The 19,483-nt window shown below is 45.6% G+C and overlaps 3 protein-coding genes across 3 annotated transcripts; all 3 read left to right on the forward strand.

The window, feature by feature from the left end:
- The first annotated feature begins 9,989 nt into the window (after positions 1 to 9,989).
- Positions 9,990 to 13,855, forward strand: LOC4349087 (actin-2). Its single transcript, NM_001423082.1, has 5 exons — positions 9,990 to 10,175; positions 11,872 to 11,945; positions 12,059 to 12,452; positions 12,721 to 13,334; positions 13,430 to 13,855. Exons 2-5 carry the CDS (start codon positions 11,886 to 11,888, stop codon positions 13,493 to 13,495), a joined length of 1,134 nt encoding a protein of 377 aa, NP_001410011.1. The 5' UTR covers positions 9,990 to 10,175; positions 11,872 to 11,885; the 3' UTR covers positions 13,496 to 13,855.
- Positions 13,856 to 15,653: 1,798 nt separating this feature from the next.
- LOC107276227 (uncharacterized) lies at positions 15,654 to 16,537 on the forward strand. The gene has a single exon (XM_015758469.3). It carries the CDS (start codon positions 15,687 to 15,689, stop codon positions 16,488 to 16,490), a length of 804 nt encoding a protein of 267 aa, XP_015613955.1. The 5' UTR covers positions 15,654 to 15,686; the 3' UTR covers positions 16,491 to 16,537.
- Positions 16,538 to 18,254: 1,717 nt separating this feature from the next.
- On the forward strand, positions 18,255 to 19,404 carry LOC107276435 (uncharacterized). The gene has a single exon (XM_015758472.3). It carries the CDS (start codon positions 18,324 to 18,326, stop codon positions 19,143 to 19,145), a length of 822 nt encoding a protein of 273 aa, XP_015613958.1. The 5' UTR covers positions 18,255 to 18,323; the 3' UTR covers positions 19,146 to 19,404.
- Positions 19,405 to 19,483: the final 79 nt, after the last annotated feature.

Below are 19,483 nucleotides of genomic sequence, written 5' to 3' on the forward strand. Positions count from 1 at the left end.
GCAATGACACCAAAGTTGCCACCGTTGTCCGTCTAAAGAAAACATTTTTGAGGGATTGCACACGGCACACCTGGTGATCTTAGAACACGTTTTTTCTAAAACAAAAAAAAAAGCCCCAAAAAGTCTGAAAAAAAATCAGCTGAAAGCAAAATTTAGCAATTAGCAATAACCGAAGTGCATGCATGAACCAGCAGCAAATCCGTCAGCTAGCTTCCTTGCTGATTGAAGATCCTGGATTTGGCCCGGCCAAACCTGCAACGGCGACTACAAGAGCTGTGGCGGCGGCGGCGGCGGCGGTTGCGGCGCAAGGCTAATCGGGAATGGACGACGCAGCGGATGTGGCCATAGCCCATAGGTATGCGTACGCCGGGTGGTGGTTCGGATTCGGATTCGGAATCGGCGTAGGCGGACATCGGCGTGCGCATGGAGGCGCCCTACGGTCGCTGTAGACAAGCCCCAACCGCGGCGGCGCCGGCGGGACTTGACAGCGGTGGCCGGAGCACGGAGGCCGCTCCGGCGGCGCCGGCGAAGTGTTGCTGGAGGCGGCATGAGGACGAGGTTGCTGCACTTGCTGCTTGCCAGCAGTTGCCGAGTCTGAAACTAGCACTAGCAAGATCACAAGAGCTTGAGCCACAAAGCAGCAGTGAAATCCCATTCCTGACAAATGCCGAAGCTCTCATTGTCTCAGGAATTTATGCAGCCTATGCATTGGTGAGGAGTTGGGTTTTTTCTGAAGCCTGAACTGAAATTTGAGTTTTCTTTTTATCAACAAATAAACTGGAATGCCGAGCTAATCATTGTAACACGTGTAGTACCAGACAAAGACGTGTCTCTAGAAATTCGACGTACGGTATGGAGGAATTGGAGATACGGTCGAGATTTTGAGTTTTGCGGTGGTATGAGAAATTCGCAATCCAATGTGACATGTGAATTCCAAGATGGCAAGTGGACAAATTTTGATGTACTGCCCGTAACATTTTGAGATCCATGAGAGAGTGACGAGCCTGCATTTTACATAAACTTTATTTCTTCTTAATACAAATGATGCGCTCCTTGCGTATTCCCGGAAAAGAGAGGGACGAGGCTTGGTGATCATGCTCTCCTCTTGGGGCATGGCGAATGTTTCGCATTCTCTGCAATGGAGTTTCCTACGATCAAGGGGAATCATGTCTACTACTTGGCGCGCCGCGGCAACAATGAACATGAGGATCACGGATTACAGCATTGGGCATTTGTGTTCGATTTGGGATCAGGTGCGTGCATTGGAAGTGATCCCTTACCCAAGAAGGCTTCAGAATGGAGGGACAAATTGGGCGCCGTCTTCTTGGTTTTGTCCTAGAAGGCCCTTTGTGAAGTAGCGAGCTTTTTCATAGTTGTAGTTGGTGTTAAATGTAGGAGAGAATTATGTTGTTAGATCAAAGATTTCATTGGTGGTCTTAAAGAACTTGTAATTTATTTTCCCTCTTTCTTTCAACTTCTTTGTTCTTCTGGGTTTGCAAAGTGCAGTAGTTTCGTACACTGTAAAAATCAAAACGCCAACTTTCATTCTTCCAGCTGTGTATCGGTGGACATATTTTTCCATAATCTTGAACAGTAATTTCATGAATGAATCTCGACCAGAATAGAACATTTGTGGACAAACGCATTATGATTGATAATCAGACTGTACTCAGGAGTAAAGATTAAAATTACAAAACATCTTCCGGAAAAATAGAAAAAAAACGAAAGATCCACTACAAACCTTGTGATCTTCTAACTCGTTCGAAATGAGCAGAAAAAAAGGGTCTTGAGTCTTGACAGAAACGAGCAGAACGTACTTTACAATGGTGAGAGCCTGGGAGGGGCCGAGAGCTGAAGTGCGCTGAAACAGAGTAAATCCATGGAACTTTCTTGCTGATTGAAAGTTCTGAATTCTACTGAACCTGCAACGACAGAGTCGACGGCTACAAGCACGGCGATGGCGGCGGTGGCGGGACTGGCCGCCCCGGGAATGGAGAGGTAGGCGACGTTATTGGATGTGGCTGCGGCGGAGGCGGAGCTCTGATTGCTCGCCTACGACCAAGAAGTCCCAAGATTGGCGGCGCAGGGACTTGACCACGGTGGCCGGAGCATGGCGGCTGCCCCGTCGCTGGTGAAGTGTTGCTGCAGGCGGTGTGAGGCTGCTGCTTGGCTGCAGATGACGAGGCTGAAGCTAGCACTAGTAGTGGTAGCAGTAGGATGAGCTGAGCTTGAGCTTTCGAGCAGAAGCAGCGAAATCCCATTGCTGATGCTTTGCTTCCAGGTCCAATGATTGGATGGGCCTTTGGGGGTAGGAATTTATGCAGTTTGTATCAATGGCGATGCATTATTGGTAGTAAGTTGGGTTTTTCTTTAGTCTGAAGTGAAGTTTGAGTTTTTTTTAAGTAAAGTGTACGGGCGGTTCTTAAACTTGTAGGGGTATGTCATCTAGATCCCTAAACTCTCAAAATAAATATCCAAGTCTTAGAACTTGTCATAGTGTGTCATCTAGATCCCAAATCGCCAAAACCCCTTTAGAATCCTACGTGGCGTTGATGTGGCATGCCACACGGATATGATATGGCATTATTTTGATTGATAAATGGGACCCATTTAATTATTTTCATTTTTCCTTCTCTTTTTTCCCTTTCTTCTCGTGACCTGTGCAGAAAAAAAGGAAAAAAAAGAATAAGAAGAAAACGAAAAAGAAAAAGAAAAGAAGAAAAAAAAAGTAAAGGACACGTCACGTCCATGTGGCATTGCCACATCAGTGCCACGTAGGATCCTAGAGGGGATGTGTCAATTTGAGATATAGATGATACACTTTGACAAGTTCTGAGACCTAAATATGTATTTTAAGAGTTTAGGGACCTATATGACACAACCCTACAAATTTAAGGACCGCCAATACACTTTACTTTTTTTTTATCCCCTGAAAATGATGAGCTGTTTTCACTGTAACATACTCCCTCCAACTCCAACTACTTTTGATAGTAATATTTTATTTTGGCACAATGACCAAGGATAAGTAATTCTACTTATCATTCATTTAAACAAACTACTAGTTATTCCTCGTAAACAAGCGATTCATTAATATTTACATTTCTCGATACCCATGTAGCTAATCTTGTGAAGAAGAATAGAGAGTCACTATTAAATCCGAGAAATTCATTAAGAGAATAGATGGTTGGATTGAAATATGTCTATCAAAAGTAAATTTTTCAGATTTGAAAATATGACTATCAAAAATAGATGTAGAGAGTATGATGTACCGGACACAAACTTCATTTTTTCCACAGAAATTCAGCAGTATGGAGGAATTGGAGGTGATGCCAAGATTTTGAGTTTTGTGGTGGCCTCCATATCCTAAGTATTTTTTTTACATTAAAGAGAGAGCTTTATTAATGACTGAATAAATGGTTACAATCTTGGTTTAACAAGTCTAGGATTTGTGCTGGGGCGCATAGCCTCCACTCAGCATTAGACCTAGTACTCATTGCTATTCTAGCAAGATCGTGCGCCACCCTATTCATTTCTCTCTTTATCTTGTACACTTGCACATGTTGGAAACACTGCATGGCACCCTTTATCTCCAAAATTGTTGCCAGCCAGCTTGATCTCAATGAAATTTTGTGGTGGCCTCCATATCCTAAGTAATTGATAGTATGGGGCACCATCCTTGGGTGTTGTAAAAGTTTGTGATCTTGCGCATCATACATCAGTAGTTCAGTACTATCTCCTATGTACACAGAGAAATACAATAGCTAGCTACGGTTCTTAGTTTTTTTTTTTTTGTATTTCTGAAAATTTGGGCTCTGATGGGAGTATAGTTGAGATGCAGTGGATTGAAGCACCCAATTTGTGTGATCCACGAGGTGGGACAATGGCCCTGTTTGGGGGAGCTTCTCCCAGCTGCAGCTTTTCTCAAAAGCTGCTTCTGCTAGAAGCTGCCCCAAACAGTTCACAGCTTCTGAGAATCTGTAGTTACAGATTCTGAAAAATGAAATAAGAAGCCAGAAGCTGGAGAAGCTGGGTTTCAGAGCTTTTCCAGATTCTTAAAAGCTGACTATCAAATAGCTGCTTCTCAGAATCTAAAGCTCCCCTAAACAGACCCAATGTACTACTGTCTTGGATTGCTGTACCTGCAAATTAAACGCGGTTGTGTTGGTGGGGAAGGAAGAATAGAGATCAAATCCCCTTCGTACTCCTATGCTTCTCTTGCCTTTTTCTCCACAAATCCCTAAATCTGATGATCATATCTCTAATTCCTGAACCAATCTTCACTAGGCGAGACGTTCAGTGGTTGTGGCGAGTTCGTGACAGGTGGTGAAGGAAGTTATGGGTCTCGCAACCGCTGCCTTCCCCGGCAACGGCGATGTGGGGTCCACCAAGAAGCCTCAACGGTGGCGCTGGAGCTTTTCTCCGGCGATCATCGTGATGACCAGAAGGAATAAGTTCATCCGAGGTCCCTTAACTTATCAACGAATCCGATTTTCGTCCCTTAACCAGAAAGCCAGATACAACATGTCCCTCAACTGTCAAAACCGGCGCAGATTAGGTCCCTCGGCGGTTTGGATGGCGGTTTTTGCTGACATGGCGCCTACGTGGCTAATTTGACTCGGTCTTCATATGACGTGGCAGTGACGTGGCACTTATGTGGCAAATTGATTTGGAAAATAATAAAAAAAATGTGGGCCTCAAATGTCAGTTTCATGAAAAAATAATTTTAAAATGGTAGGGTCCACGTAGGCCCCACATATCATTCTCACCACTCCTCTTCTTCCTCCTCTCTCCTCAACTCCCCTTTATTCATCTCTCTACCCCTCTCCTCTCTCATCTGTTCTCCATGCGTGCGTGAGGAGAGGCGGCGCGCGGCGGCCGGGCGAGGAGGGAGGTGGCGCACCGCTGTGGTGGGTATAAAACGAAACTAAGGGTGGAGGGCACGCACCGCTGCGGCCAGGGCGACCTCGCTGGAGACCGGAAGCCGCGAAAATCCTCACAGCACCACTGGAGTCTCTGCATTTCTCGTCGCTGGTTGGACCGAAGAGAGGCTAGAGAGAAGACGATACGACAGGCAATGCAGTGAGACGTCACCGCGACTGTCTCGAAGGATGTGACGAAACTGATGCCCCGGGGGAGGAGGAGGAGCGCACGGTTCGTCGGATATCCATCGCGCCATGGTGGCGGCGCTGCGTCCCGCGCGCCGCATCCTTCCTCGCCCGGTTGCCGCGCCCCGCATCCCTCATTCCCGGCCGCCGCGCCCCGCCTCTCTCCTTGCCCGGCTGCACCCCCCCCCCCTCGCCCAGCCGCCGCAGGCCGCATTCCTCCTCGCCCAGCCGCTGCGTGCCGCCCCTCCTTGCCTGGCCGCCGCGCGCCGCGTCTCCTCATGCATGCATGGAGAAGAGAGGACAGAGAAGAGGGGGAAAGAGATGAATACAGGGGAGTTTGGGATAGAGGAGGAAGAAGAGGAGTGGTGAGAATGATATGTGGGGCCCACATCGGCCCCACCATTTTTAAATTATTTTTTCATGAAACTGGCATGTGGGGCCTATATTTTTTATTATTTTCCAAATCGAATTGTCACGTAAGCGCCATGTCACTGCCACACCATATGAAGACCGAGTCAAATTAGCCACGTAGGTGTCACGTCAGTCAAAACCACCATCCAAACCGCCGAGGGACCTAATCTGTACTGGTTTTGATAGTTGAGGGACCCGTTGTATCTGGTTTTCCGGTTGAGGGACAATAATCGGATTCGTTGACAAGTTAAGGGACCACAGATGAACTTATTCCTGACCAGAAACATGATGTACCAATCGAGTTAGCATGGCCATTGGCCCGAAGGCTTCCGAATTCTGAGGTCAAATGGGCTTAGAAATGGCGAAATTTGGGCTGGCCGGCATGGGCCACGCCATCGCGGTCAAATGGGCTTAGAGATGGGCGGTCGGTGCATTGGGCTGCTGGTTGGTGGTGCATGACGGTTGATTCGGAATTTTTTTATTAAAATATTTAAATAATAATTTTCTAATTAAAAAATTTACAAAATTAATACCTCATCGCACTCCCAAAGGGCCATTTTGTCGACGTGGCAGACAGTCATTAGCCCTTCCATAATGGCCGGCCACCAAGGACGCTGAAAATTTGCAGGCGGCCCCCTTGTTGTCCTCTAGGAGGGTGATTTTTTTACTGAACAGGGGCCGCCTGCGAAAAGGCGGCGAGGGCGGCCTGACATTATTGCATGCAGCCCCTCAGACAGTAGAAAATAGCCCTCTCAAAGGGCGACAAGTGGGCTGCCTGAAAAAATTCCACCCCTACTACCTTTTAATCCGGCGGCACCCCGCACTGTAGAAAATTGCCCTCCCAAAGAACGGCAAGGAGGCCGACCGTAAGAATGCCAAGACACCCTCGTCACCCTTTTGCAGTAGGCAACCCCGCACGGTAAGAAACCACCGTTCTAGAGGGCGGCAAGGGGCCGGCCTAGACAATTTTGGCGTCCTTGATGGCCGGCCGTTATGGGAGAGCTAACGGCCGTCTACCAAGTCGGCAAAATTGTCCTTTGGCAGCTCCAGACGACAATGGGTGACTAGTTTTATAAATTTTTCAAATAGAAAATTATTTATGTAAATATTTAAATAAAAAAATTCGTTGATTCGACGGTGTCAATCTCATTGCTGATCTCACCATTCAGACTTACAGCAAACGTACCAAGTGAGCAAAGCTCATACAAACTTCAGCAAGTGAATCAGGTGAGGTGAGCAAAAGCCACATAAAAAAGACGCACCATGAGCAAAGCCACTGTCAACAACCAACCCAAGTGATCGCAGCGTGAAATCAGACTTCAGGAAAAAAAAATGATTGCTGTACTCCTGTACTGATGAAGGACGACTGGATTTTCTTTTTATGTTTAGCACCTTTTAAAAAACTTATTTTACGAATTCACATCTATAAAAATTTATTTTAGAAACATACCCTTTTCTCAGCACCAGTGTCATGGTCGCCGACCCCCTTTATATCAGTGACTTAACTTTTACAGGGAGCGAGCGTGTAGGTGCTAGCATCATTGGCACCAAGACGTTGAAATTCCGACACTAGGGTCATTGCAAGCGTCGAGAAAAAAAGTCTGTTTCTAAAATAAGTTTTTGCAAGAACATATTTGTAAAACAAAATTTTTAAAAAAAGATTAAAATGTAAAGGATGCAGAAAGATGAGAGGATTGACGCCCTCCAAGGAGCAAAGTGTGGTGGTACTACCAGGGTTTACGATTCCGAGATGGTATTCCGTTTCGGGCTCTGGCGGAATGGCGGTTTTCGTGAAATCCGGTGGAAAGCCGGTAGATTTTGAACAAATTTCATAAACCAAATTTTGAATACAAATTCATTGAGTTTATCGATAAGCTTGCGAAAACCAGCCAGCTTTGGTGAAATTCCGAGCGAAATCTTTGAAATTTCAACCGGTAACTAGAAAAAGAAAAAGAGGTAAACTGAAATTGTTTTCATTTTTTAGTTCATTATTCTTTACTTTCCTCTCGTAAATTTCAGTAAATACACACGATACATCAATTTTTTTTTCAAAAATTTATAACCCAATAAGTTCTATGAATATCATACTATTTATAAGATTTTATTTGATTTTTATTTTTTTATCAATTTAAATTTGAATTTAGATGAAACTCATCGAAATCTCATACGGCTTCTACTTTCGAGCCTCGTCGAAACCTCAAAATTTCACGGAATTCGACCGATTTTCATCGGAATTGTGAACCCTGGGTACTACTCCCTCCTTCCCCAAAATATAAAAGAATTTAGATGAATGTGACACATCATAATACTATGAATTTGGATAGAAAGCCAAAGGCCTTGTTTAGATTCCTAAAAAAAATTGGCCAAAAACATCACATCAAATGTTTGGACACATGCATGAAACATTAAATGTGGACGAAAAAAACCAATTGTGCAGTTTGCATGTAAATTGCGAGACGAATCTTTTGAGCCTAATTACGCCATGATTTGACAATGTGATGCTACAGTAATTAATTATGCTTAATAAATTTGTCTCACAGTTTACAAGCAGAATCTGTAATTTGTTTTGTTATTAGTCTATGTTTAATACTTTAAATGTGTGTCCGTATACTTTAAAAACTTTACACCAGAAGAACTAAATACACCTAATATCATAGAGATTCGTAATACTATATGGGTAACATTTATCTAAAATTCTTTATGTTTCAAGACGGAGGGAGAAAAACGTTGGCCGGATGGAAGGGAGGCGTAGCCGTAAAGCAGCTGTAAAACGAAGCAATAATAAAGTTATGAAAAGGCTGCCGTGGTGCCCCCCACCCAATCGCTTTTGTTTTGCCTATTCCTTTGCAGGGCCCCAGCGCCACCGTCCACCACCTCATCTTTCGTAGCTTGATTCATGTGCTCGTTTTTTCTTCGGGCATATTTGGTACAGCTCCAACTCCTAAATTTCACTTTAAGAGTTGGGTCTATAATAAAGTTATAGAGCTGCCTAAACCCAACTCTACAACTCTAATTCATTTTATGAGAGAGCTTACCCAGCTTCACTTATAGTTTTGGTGGAGCTGAAACTGTTTTGTTGAGCTCCAACTCCAGAAATGATGGAGCTAGAGCTAGAGCTGTGCCAAACTTCGGTGGTGTTTAGATCCAGGGACTTAACTTTAGTCCCTGTCTTTAGACACTAATTTAGAGTATTAAATATAGACTACTTACAAAACTAATTACATAAATAAAAGCTAATTCACGAGACAAATTTTTTAAGCCTAATTAATCTATAATTAGAGAATGTTTACTATAGCATCACATAGGCTAATTATGGATTAATTAGGCTCATTAGATTCGTCTCGCAAATTAGTCCAAGATTATGGATGGGTTTTATTAATAGTCTACGTTTAATATTTATAATTAATTTTCAAACATCCGATGTGATAGGGATTTAAAAGTTTTAGTCACATCTAAACAGGGCCTTCATACTCCAGGTAGCAACCGAAAGCAGCGACAGCTCAAGGCATACGACAACAAGGGGAAAAAAGGAAGATGCGATGGTAGTACGAAGAATAGATTGCAAAGTTTGTACAAACAGTTGATCGATGGCCCTCCTCCTTGACACACGCATGGGAAAAAGAAAAAGAGAAATCGCTACGCGTCCACAAGGTTACATTGTATATCAGTTTAGTATGTGTGTTTAATCAAGAGCTGCGTTGAAAAGAACCATTCTAGTTTAGGCATCGGTAACGGCTGTTGTGTTGCCGTTGCCTCTTAAAGCTCTCCTTTCTAAGTTATTTCTTGTCTTAAACTACTCTCTATTAGGGATCCTCCATGCCTACATCAACTAATTTGATTCCTTGAGTTTACGTTTAGTGATATGTCTATTTTTAGAGCTTGTTGGGGCTTCGGCCTCAGCTCTAGCCAGCCAAACATGTTCTACCAAGTACCCTATGTTGGCATGATATAGTGATGCATTATAACAATAAATGAGCGAGGGATTGTTGGCTGAAAAAGCTATACTAGCTGCATTTGGTTATAGCTAACCGAACTATTAATTGCGTGTACAACAAAATAAAAAAAATGCATGTTGCACATTCTTTTATTAACATTATGTTTTGGTAGTGTGAATTAGAAATTTGATTGACAGTAGATCGACAAACATAGTTTCAATATGCTTAAGTTAGTTATGACTTTAACATATCAGTCTCCTCGATATTTTCGTTTTAGATTCGTCTCTCTACTAGTGTGTATGTCCACCTTCCATAGCAGTGAGGGTTCCATTCCATCCCTGTAAAAAAAAAAATCAACCACTACTATTTATTTCTAAAAGCAAAATGATAAAATATCATTTTTTAATAGAATAAGAAAGTATTGGGTACATAGTGATGTGCACGTAGGAGTAAACATAAAAAAGGCAGATTTTCTAGGTTGGCCCAGGTGTGCAGTGCAGCAAATTATTCCGCGTTGGCACGGCCGCAGCGCAGAGACAGCCTCAAGCTCTCAACTTTCCAGTGAGGCCGGCGCCTCTTTACATCTCATTCCCCCAATTTCCCACCACCATCGCCATTGCCACCACCTCTCCTATATCTCGCCCTCCCCCTCCTCCCTCCCACGCCATTCGCCTCCTTCTTGCTGCCGCCGCCATCCCCGGTTCGGTTCTCTCCTCTTCTTTAGGTGAGCAACTGCCTCTCCATGTCCAGGCCCTCCCGGACCCTGCTTGCTTTCTGTTTTAATGCTTGATGTTTCTTGCAATCGGAGATGTGTTCTAGTTCTGTTAGATGGGTGAACTACTGAACTGAGTTGCTGAAGTAGGTGTGGCTGGTTGCTTTTGCTTGTGTGTTGTCAAATGTTGGATCCGTTGGACTGTAGGAGTTCAGGGATGCGCGTATACTGGTTGTTTGTTGTTCTTGGTGAATGCTGATCCGATCCATTGCTTTAGTTGATGGATGTATCCGATCTTGTTTGTGCTGAGGTGACGAGTAGTCTTGCAGTAGATCTCTTCGTGTTTATGTTGTGTTGTGCTAAGGTCTTGTAGTTCCCAAAATTTTTTCCCAAAAATGTCACATGGAATCTTTAGACACATGAATGGAGCATTAAATATAGATTAAAAAAACTAATTGCACAGTTTGCATGGAAATCGTGAGACCAATCTTTTGAGCCTAATTAGTTCATGATTAGCCATAAGTGCTACAGTAACCCACATGTGCTAATGATGGATTAATTAGGCTTAATAAATTCGTCTCTCAGTTTCTAGGCGAGCTATGAAATTACTTTTTTTTATTCGTGTCCGAAAACCCCTTCCGACATCCGGTTAAACGTCGGATGTGACACCAAAAAATTTTCTTTTCGCGAACTAAACAAGGCCTAAGGCGTGAAGTTGGGGGTATAGTTTCTCTGAATTGTAGATCAACTGACAGACTTTCGCATGCTCATAGCCGGTTTGTTTGCGGTACTCAAGAAACTGTCTTGATTGGTCATTCCGTAGGTGGGGACTTGTGAAAAAGCTGATTCCTTTCTTTTCATTTCCACGGTTGCTTTCTTGTTGGCGTGGGAAAAAAACAGTTTTCAGTACTGTACCGATCGACTTTCTTTTGAGACTTTTTTCTCCTCAACAAAACATTTCATAGTTCACACAAAAACACAAGCATACCAACGATTTCATTATGTGACATGGCTTCTAAAATCTGAATTAAAGAAGCAAGTTGCTTAACTGAAAACTGCCTAGTTTCAGAAATCATGGAGTTTAAATTTTGTACTAAAAAATGTATGCTTATGGACCACTATTCTAAGATGCTTCACATCTTGATGACGGCTGTCTGATCAGAAAAAAAATAATGCTTCAGATCAACCAATCAGACAATCCAGGATATGAGCAGATCATGTTGCATTCATTTCATCCACTGAAGCATGTCCCTTTTTTCTCCCTGAAGATTGGTCTAAATCGATTCAAATACACATTGCATTGTATGCTCTTAGGAGAGAGCACCATTCCTTTGGAGGGTTGGTGATTCAGACCAGCCTCGGTTGATTGATTTGAATTTCTTAACTACAAGTCACTTGATCTAGTTATAATTTACGCATCATGGACCATTCATTTTGGGAGTTTCCTATATACAACTAAAGTGTTATACTTCTTCCTATCTGCGCCTTCCTTTTTGTTTGAATAATCCTCCCTCTTTCACAATTTGCAATACTAGTTAGTCAATTAATAGCTTTGAATGTGATATCTTAAAGACATGTATTTTGTCATTCATGTTTGATGAAGACTCGTGTTTTTGTAGGATGAATGTTTAGTTCAAGTTACATTTTTCTGTATTAATCTATAGTCTTTGTAAACACTGTTTTGAATGATTTATTTTGTGTTATGCAGATCAGTTAAAATAAATGGCTGACGCAGAGGACATTCAGCCCCTTGTCTGTGACAATGGAACCGGAATGGTCAAGGTAATAAAAAGTGATGACTTGGCATCGCATTGTTGAACAAAATTTCTACCTGATGGTAATTATTGTTACAATTGAGAAGCTCATCAAGTATTAACTGTTTTCATTTTTCATAGGCTGGGTTTGCTGGAGATGATGCTCCCCGTGCTGTTTTCCCGAGTATTGTTGGCCGTCCGCGACATACAGGCGTTATGGTTGGGATGGGACAAAAAGATGCTTATGTCGGTGATGAGGCCCAATCCAAGAGGGGTATCCTAACCTTGAAATACCCCATTGAGCATGGAATTGTAAGCAACTGGGATGACATGGAGAAAATTTGGCACCACACATTCTACAATGAGCTTCGTGTAGCACCAGAAGAGCATCCAATTCTTCTTACGGAGGCTCCACTTAACCCTAAGGCCAACAGGGAGAAGATGACACAAATTATGTTTGAGACATTCAGCGTTCCAGCCATGTATGTCGCTATTCAAGCCGTGCTTTCCCTCTATGCTAGTGGACGTACTACTGGTAAGTGAACAAAGAATAAGCATTTTCATTTGTAAATTCTGTTTTGCTACTCTGGAATCTCAATAGAGCAGGAACAAACCGGGTGATGTTCAAATCAAATGCTATGCTCACAACCAAAATTAGCAATATATTGTCTAAAGTAAACTTAAATTGAACCATTCAAACCAAATAAAATTTAAGTTACTGCCTTGTTTTACAGATGTTACAATACACAAAAACTGTCATTATGTTCTCTCGTAATTTGTTTCTTGATATTTTTTGTCAATAGGTATTGTCTTGGATTCTGGAGATGGTGTCAGTCACACAGTCCCAATCTACGAAGGTTATGCCCTTCCGCATGCCATTCTCCGTCTTGATCTTGCTGGTAGGGATCTGACTGATTCCCTCATGAAGATCCTGACTGAGAGGGGTTACTCATTCACCACCTCTGCCGAGCGGGAAATTGTCCGTGACATCAAGGAAAAGCTTGCATACGTCGCTCTTGACTACGAGCAGGAGCTTGAGACTGCAAAGAGCAGCTCATCAGTTGAGAAGAGCTATGAGCTGCCCGATGGACAGGTGATCACCATTGGCGCGGAGCGCTTCAGATGCCCAGAGGTCATGTTCCAGCCTTCTCTCATCGGCATGGAAGCTCCAGGCATCCACGAGACGACATACAACTCCATCATGAAGTGCGATGTTGATATCAGAAAGGACCTGTATGGTAACATTGTTCTCAGTGGTGGATCCACCATGTTCCCTGGCATCGCGGACCGCATGAGCAAGGAGATCACCGCGCTCGCGCCAAGCAGCATGAAGATCAAGGTTGTCGCTCCGCCAGAGAGGAAGTACAGTGTCTGGATTGGAGGATCAATCCTTGCATCTCTGAGCACCTTCCAGCAGGTAATGCAAAATCATCCAACAGTTAATTCTTGATACACTTTCTAGATTGTTCGAGAAGGTTCTTGACATATGTTTCTTTCCTTTTTTTTGTGCAGATGTGGATCTCAAGGGCTGAGTATGAAGAATCTGGCCCAGCTATCGTCCACAGGAAGTGCTTCTAGATGTGGCCTAGCTGTATCTTTCATGAGAACCCCTTGTCTATTAGCATTAGCTGGCTGTTTCATGGACAAAAAAATTGTTGGGTCTGATGGCTTGTCTATGGGTGTATCTACTCTGATTAGCTCCGGTTTTTGTGTATGCCAATATAATTATTCCGTAAGTACGTGGGGAGTCAAGAACATTATGTGTGTAGTTTGATTTCATAAATTGATTTGAGATTCTTGAACTTTTCTAGTACCGCAACTGCTAGTCTGCAACCTTGCAATGTTCATCCTCTTTGTCATGAGCTTGTACTACTTGAAGATACTATGCCCCTGTTTGGGGAGGTCGAGATTTTAAGAAGTAGCTAGCTAGTGAAAATATGAAAATGCTAGGATTCCCAAATTGTAGCTTTTTGTTCATTTTCAGGGTTATATAATTACATATTCTCAAATTGTCGGTATTTGTATTATTGGGAGAGCTGAAGATTCTAAGATAAATATGATTTACATCAGTTCTCGAAAGGATTACATAATGGGTGCGCTGCTTGTGTTTTCATCCTGCGTAATGCTGGGATGCTTCGTAGCGCAAACCGTTCCCGTGCAGGTGAATAAGAAGAAGGAACAGAGGAATAAAAGGAAAACAAATATCGGCTTCCAATGGCTTCTAATCCAGGTTAGAGAATTTATTTTCACAATTAGAACATGATTGTTTATAGGCTAAAGTAATACGATCAAGATCTTTTAACGTAATGTTAGAATATGAAAATTAAGTATTTCACGTAAAACGATGTGGTAATAACATGTGATTAATTGAGTTTTAATTATTACAAACTTGAAAAATGGATTAATCTGATATTTTATAACAACTTTCATATAGAAATTTTTCGCACGAAACACAACGTTTAACAGTTTGAAAAGCGTGCCACGAAAATCCAAAATTTCATCCACTGCTAGCAGTGGAAACGAATAGGACCTTAGAGGGACTTGGTCCCTTAGGCGGTTAGGCCATCCTTAATCCTCCATGTTATCTAGTTTCTATAGCATTAAATACATCGTCACATAAGTAAAAATCCTATATGGCAAGAAAGTTAATAAAGAGAGAGGTAAAAAGATAAAAAAAAAACTATTTTTCATGTAAAAAACCATCTCTACATAAAGTACCAAGAATAAAAACAAGATGATATGTGAATAAAAGGAGAGAGAAGAGGGGTGATTTGATGAGAATTTAAGTTAAAGACAGCATCCATTGTATACATAGTTTCTACACAGAGTGTTTATATGACATGGCAAGTATAGAAACTACTTGATAGTTTTTGGGTTGGGGATGGCTACGTAGGCCTCACCATTCACGTGCCAACCACGTCAGTGATCACGTCAGGTGGGAAGTTACTTCACACGAGCACATTCTTCGTGTGCAAAAACGTTCGGCGCTGGCCGGTGGAAACAGCCAATAGGGGAGCAGATGCCGGTGATTTCGCGTCGCGATGAGCTGCGAGATGCAGAGACGGATCATGGATGGGAGAGTGGTCGTGTACCCAACTGTGTCACCGACCCTTGGATTTGCCAAAAACGACCGGACTCGCCGGCCAAAATCGCTTCCCCGGATGACACCCGCATCCGCAGCACGGCGGCAGGGCTGCACGGGTCACCTCCGATCCGACCAGAAAAGCAGCAGATGGCTTCGTTTTCCCATTAATTTATTTATCCCGGATAAAATGATTCGCTTAGCCTTCCACCCTTTGTGCACGCTGTGGTTTCTGGTTTTGGCCGCACGAACAACTTCAAAAACCGACGACTCGAGCGACGCTGATAGATCACCTGTACCTGTGCCTTACTTTTATCATCGATTCATCGTATTAATATCGTGACAATCCTGTCAACGCCGCACCTACTTTTTCACCCGAAAAATTATACTATAATTTAGCCTATAGGCAGTGAGCTTCTGAGCTGTTCCCACTGAATATTGGTGTCAACTCCGCGATACCACCAGTCGAACGCCGAGTTTTCGGTCGACAATGCCAGAAACAGCAGCGCGCGCGGCGCCGTGTGCCAACTGCAAAAAAACACCCACGCTGTCATGTGAAATCCCGCGATTTTTTTTAGCCGCAACTCGCAACCACCCGCGCGTCCGCCTCCCGTCGCGTATAATATAAACTCCTCGTCGCCGTCGCTTCGTTTTACTACTGATCACGAAGACGACGACTACGCAGCGATGCACTTGACACTTAGCCCTGGGAGGAAGGCGGCGCACGCCCGCACGGCGAGCCACCCGTGCCACTACCCGGAACTCGCGCGGCTCGACGGCGGTGTGCGGGAGCTCATGTCGTGGACGGCGACGTCCCGCTCCGGCGGCGAGGGGAGCTCGGGTCTCGCGCTCGTGGAGGCCGTGCTCGCCGCGCTCGGCGAGGTCCTCGAGCTGCCGGTGGCCGTCGCGGCGCTCCACGGTGGCGAGGCGGCGGCGGCGGCGCGCGACGACGCTTTCCTCGTGCTCGCCGACGCGTACGGCACGTTCGAGTCGGCGCTGCTCGCGCTGAGGGAGAGCGTGGCGGGGGCGCGGTGCGGCGCCCGGCGCGGCGACGGCGCCGCGGTCGCCGCGGCGCTGCGCGCGCGCAGGCGGACGGAGAAGGAGCTGTGCCGCCTCGCGGGGGCGATGCGCCAGGCGGCGTCGAGGACGCCGGCGGCGGACGCCACCACGGGCGACGGCGTGGGCGACGCGGTGGCGGATGCGGCCGCGGCCATCGCGGCGGCGTCGGAGGCGGTCTTCCTGGGGTGCGCCGCGATGTCGCCGGACATGTCGTCGTCGATGGCCAGCTCGCCGCTATCCAAAAACTGGCTGGCGAGGCTGCACCTGCACGTCGTACCGGCGTCCAAGAAGGTGTCGCCGGCGACGGCGACGGCGGCGGCATTGGAGAGGCTGGAGGAATGCATTGGCGAGCTGGAGAGCGGGAGCGAGAAGGTGTTCAGGCGGCTGCTGCAAACAAGAGTTTCTCTTCTTAACATTCATAATCCCTTGTAATTTCTCAGATAAAGAAACAGAGAAAATTCTGAATTTTGCCGTGCCAATACCACATCTTCATTTTCATACATTCTTCGATATTTAACCCCTTTGCACATCCATTTCTATTCGAGTCCACAATGGCTGGTTCCACGAGCAGTTTCCACATTGTCTATTTGACTTACATTCCAGTTTCCAATTACAACGCACGAACAATCTACAATTGGCTAGTCAATCCGAAACGATTTCTTATCGTCTGACAAAACATGCTAAAAAGTTACACCTGTTTTGAGAAGCTCAGGGTTCTATATAAAAAAACAGCTTTGGATTGAAATCTTCTTACTTATCGACTTCGACTTGGATTGAGATCTTTTGATTTAAGTCAAATAACTTTTATAATCACTGATATATGGGTGCATAGAAAAGAGAACTCATATGTCACTCTAAAGTCACCTGACTTAACGGCAGTGCGAATCAACCGCAACAGAGGGTGGATTTGTCGCGATGCCGTGCCTGACATCGCATTCATCCAACCCAGCGATCGATCCAACCAAACCTTGTTCGAGCCTGATCATGGCATGGCAGTGGCTTTGCTTCTCGTCGGAGAAGGACGCGACGGGTCGAAGCATTGTGCGTGCGCCTATTGGCTATTGGCGCCACCATCTTTGGGCGTGTGCACATCACAGGACAGGATTAGTGGCTTCAGCGATGTCGTCGTCGTCTTCTTCTTGCTCTCGTGCCGTCGCAATTGTTGGCACCGAGAGATGACACAGGAACAGGTGCACTGAACAACCACTACCAAGGCTATGGTGCCAGTATTGGGTCAGATTGATATTTTATCTGCCTTTTCTAGAATACTAGACAAAATCAAGTGGTTTCTTTTAATCTTTGGAGATGATTAGATTAGGCTAAAGAGTCCTTGCCTTTAGTAGTTGAGCTTAAGATAAGCTCCAACCAGGAACAGGCTTTGTGGCTCTTCTCTGAAACCTGGGAGGTTTTGGCAGGTGAAGAAAACAGCGGACCTGACAAACCGGAGGGGAGGAAGTTCAGTGCAGCGCAGCGCACAGCTGACATGGAGATGGAATTTTTTAAATTCATACAATACAAAATAATTCAACAACATGGAGTATAGTAGTAGTAGTAGTATAATACCATCTGTCACTCCCAAAAAAATTCAAATATAAGTGTGGAGCTGACTCTGCTAGAGTGATGTACCAGCTCACCTACACCTTGTACTCCTATCCAGGTTTTTCCCTACCTTCGGGGCTGGTGTTACGGCACCCCAACGATAAGCACGGTTACGGTTTACCCAAGAGGAACGTACAAAATTCATAAAAAAAATCTAATTATTTTTAAAATTTATTTGAATTTGGTGAATTCATCGTGGCCTTACCAATTACCGTATCTCGGCGGTAAGCGCGGTGCCGTCGGTTTCGTAAACTCTGCTCCTATCCATGTGCCATTTTTTTCAAGCCATTTAGGCAGTCACAGCTGTTCCCAGTAAAGCTCATGCTGACACCAGTATAGTACTAAGCACTAGCAGCAGATTAGATTAGCAGTTTTGCGCTCATGCCGGAGGAGAGAAAAACAGCAGCTCGCCGTGGCGCCGTGCACCGCACCACCAACTCCAAAGTGGGCAAGCCGAGCTGCCCAAGCCAAATGACCTTAGCCAACACACGAAAAAGCCAACGATTTCTCTATTTTTCAACGTGCAAGTGTGTGCAAACCATCACCTGCCCCCCGCCTCCCGTATAAAACCCCGCACGCCGTCTTCCTCACGAACACGAAGGATTCATTCGACCGATCAAGATTGAAGAAGCGACCTGATCAGTGGCAGCAGCAGCGGTGAGCTCGATGATTGGAATGCAATTGACGATCAGGCCGGCGGCGGCGAGGTCGGCCAGCTTGCCGAGGGAGCACTCGCACCCGGTCGTGGCGCGGCTCGACGGCGGCATCAGCGCGCTCAGGTCATGGTCCGCCGCCGCGGCGAGGTTGTCCGGTGTTGACGGCGACGGGAGGTGCGACGGGCTCGCGCTCGTGGAGGACGTGCTGGCGGTGCTCGGCGAGCTTCTTGGGCTGCCGCAGGCCGCGGCGGCCATCCACCGCGCCGGCGGCGGCGCCGCATGCGAGCGCGCGCTCGACGGGTTCCTGGCGCTCGCCGACGCCTACGGCACGTTCGAGTCGGCGGTGCTCGCGCTCAGGCAGAGCGCGGCGGAGCTGCGCGCCGGCGCGCGGCGTGGCGACGGCGCGACGGTCGCCACGGCGCTCCGAGCGCACCGGCGGACGGAGAGGGAGCTGTGCCGCCTCGCCGCCGCGATGCGACACGCGGTGCGGCGCACGCCGGCGGCGGCGTCGAGGACAGCGAACGACGCCGACGGCGAGGTGGTCGGCATCGTGGCGGAGGCGGCCGCGGTGACCGCGGCGGCGTCGGAGGCGATCCTCCTCCGGTGCGCGGCAATGTCGCGGGACGTGCCGGCCATGGTGCAGACAGCGGCATCGCACAAGTGGGCGTGGCTTGGCGTGACTCGGGCGGCCAAGAAGGCGGCGTCGCCGGCATTGGAGAAACTGGAGGAGCTGGAAGAATGCATTGGTGAGATGGAGAGTGGCAGCGAGAAGGTGTTCAGGAGGTTGCTGCAGACAAGAGTTTCACTCCTAAACATCCATAATCCCTTGTAATTCTGCAGCTATGTTGGTGACTTGTGTGTGTATACAGCTAGGTAGGATTTAAGGTAGGATATTAGAAGAAGTAGGAATGTGTATAATCACTGTGATATATTTAAGTTAGTTTCACCTGGGCAGATTTAATGTTAGATACTGAATTGGTTCTGCACAGGGTTCGCAATTCCGATACCCGGATGAAAAATTGCCCACAAGCGGAAAAACGTTGATAAACCGACAAATACCGATGAAATCCAGATAAATTTTGTCAAACAAAGATTCAGTTTATTTTTTTAACATGACTGAGAAATTGAGTGGTTTATATTTTGATCAGTTTTCGTCGGTATTGTGGACCC

This window comes from Oryza sativa, chromosome 10, assembly GCF_034140825.1.
Source record: "Oryza sativa Japonica Group chromosome 10, ASM3414082v1".
NCBI classification, from domain to species: domain Eukaryota; kingdom Viridiplantae; phylum Streptophyta; class Magnoliopsida; order Poales; family Poaceae; genus Oryza; species Oryza sativa.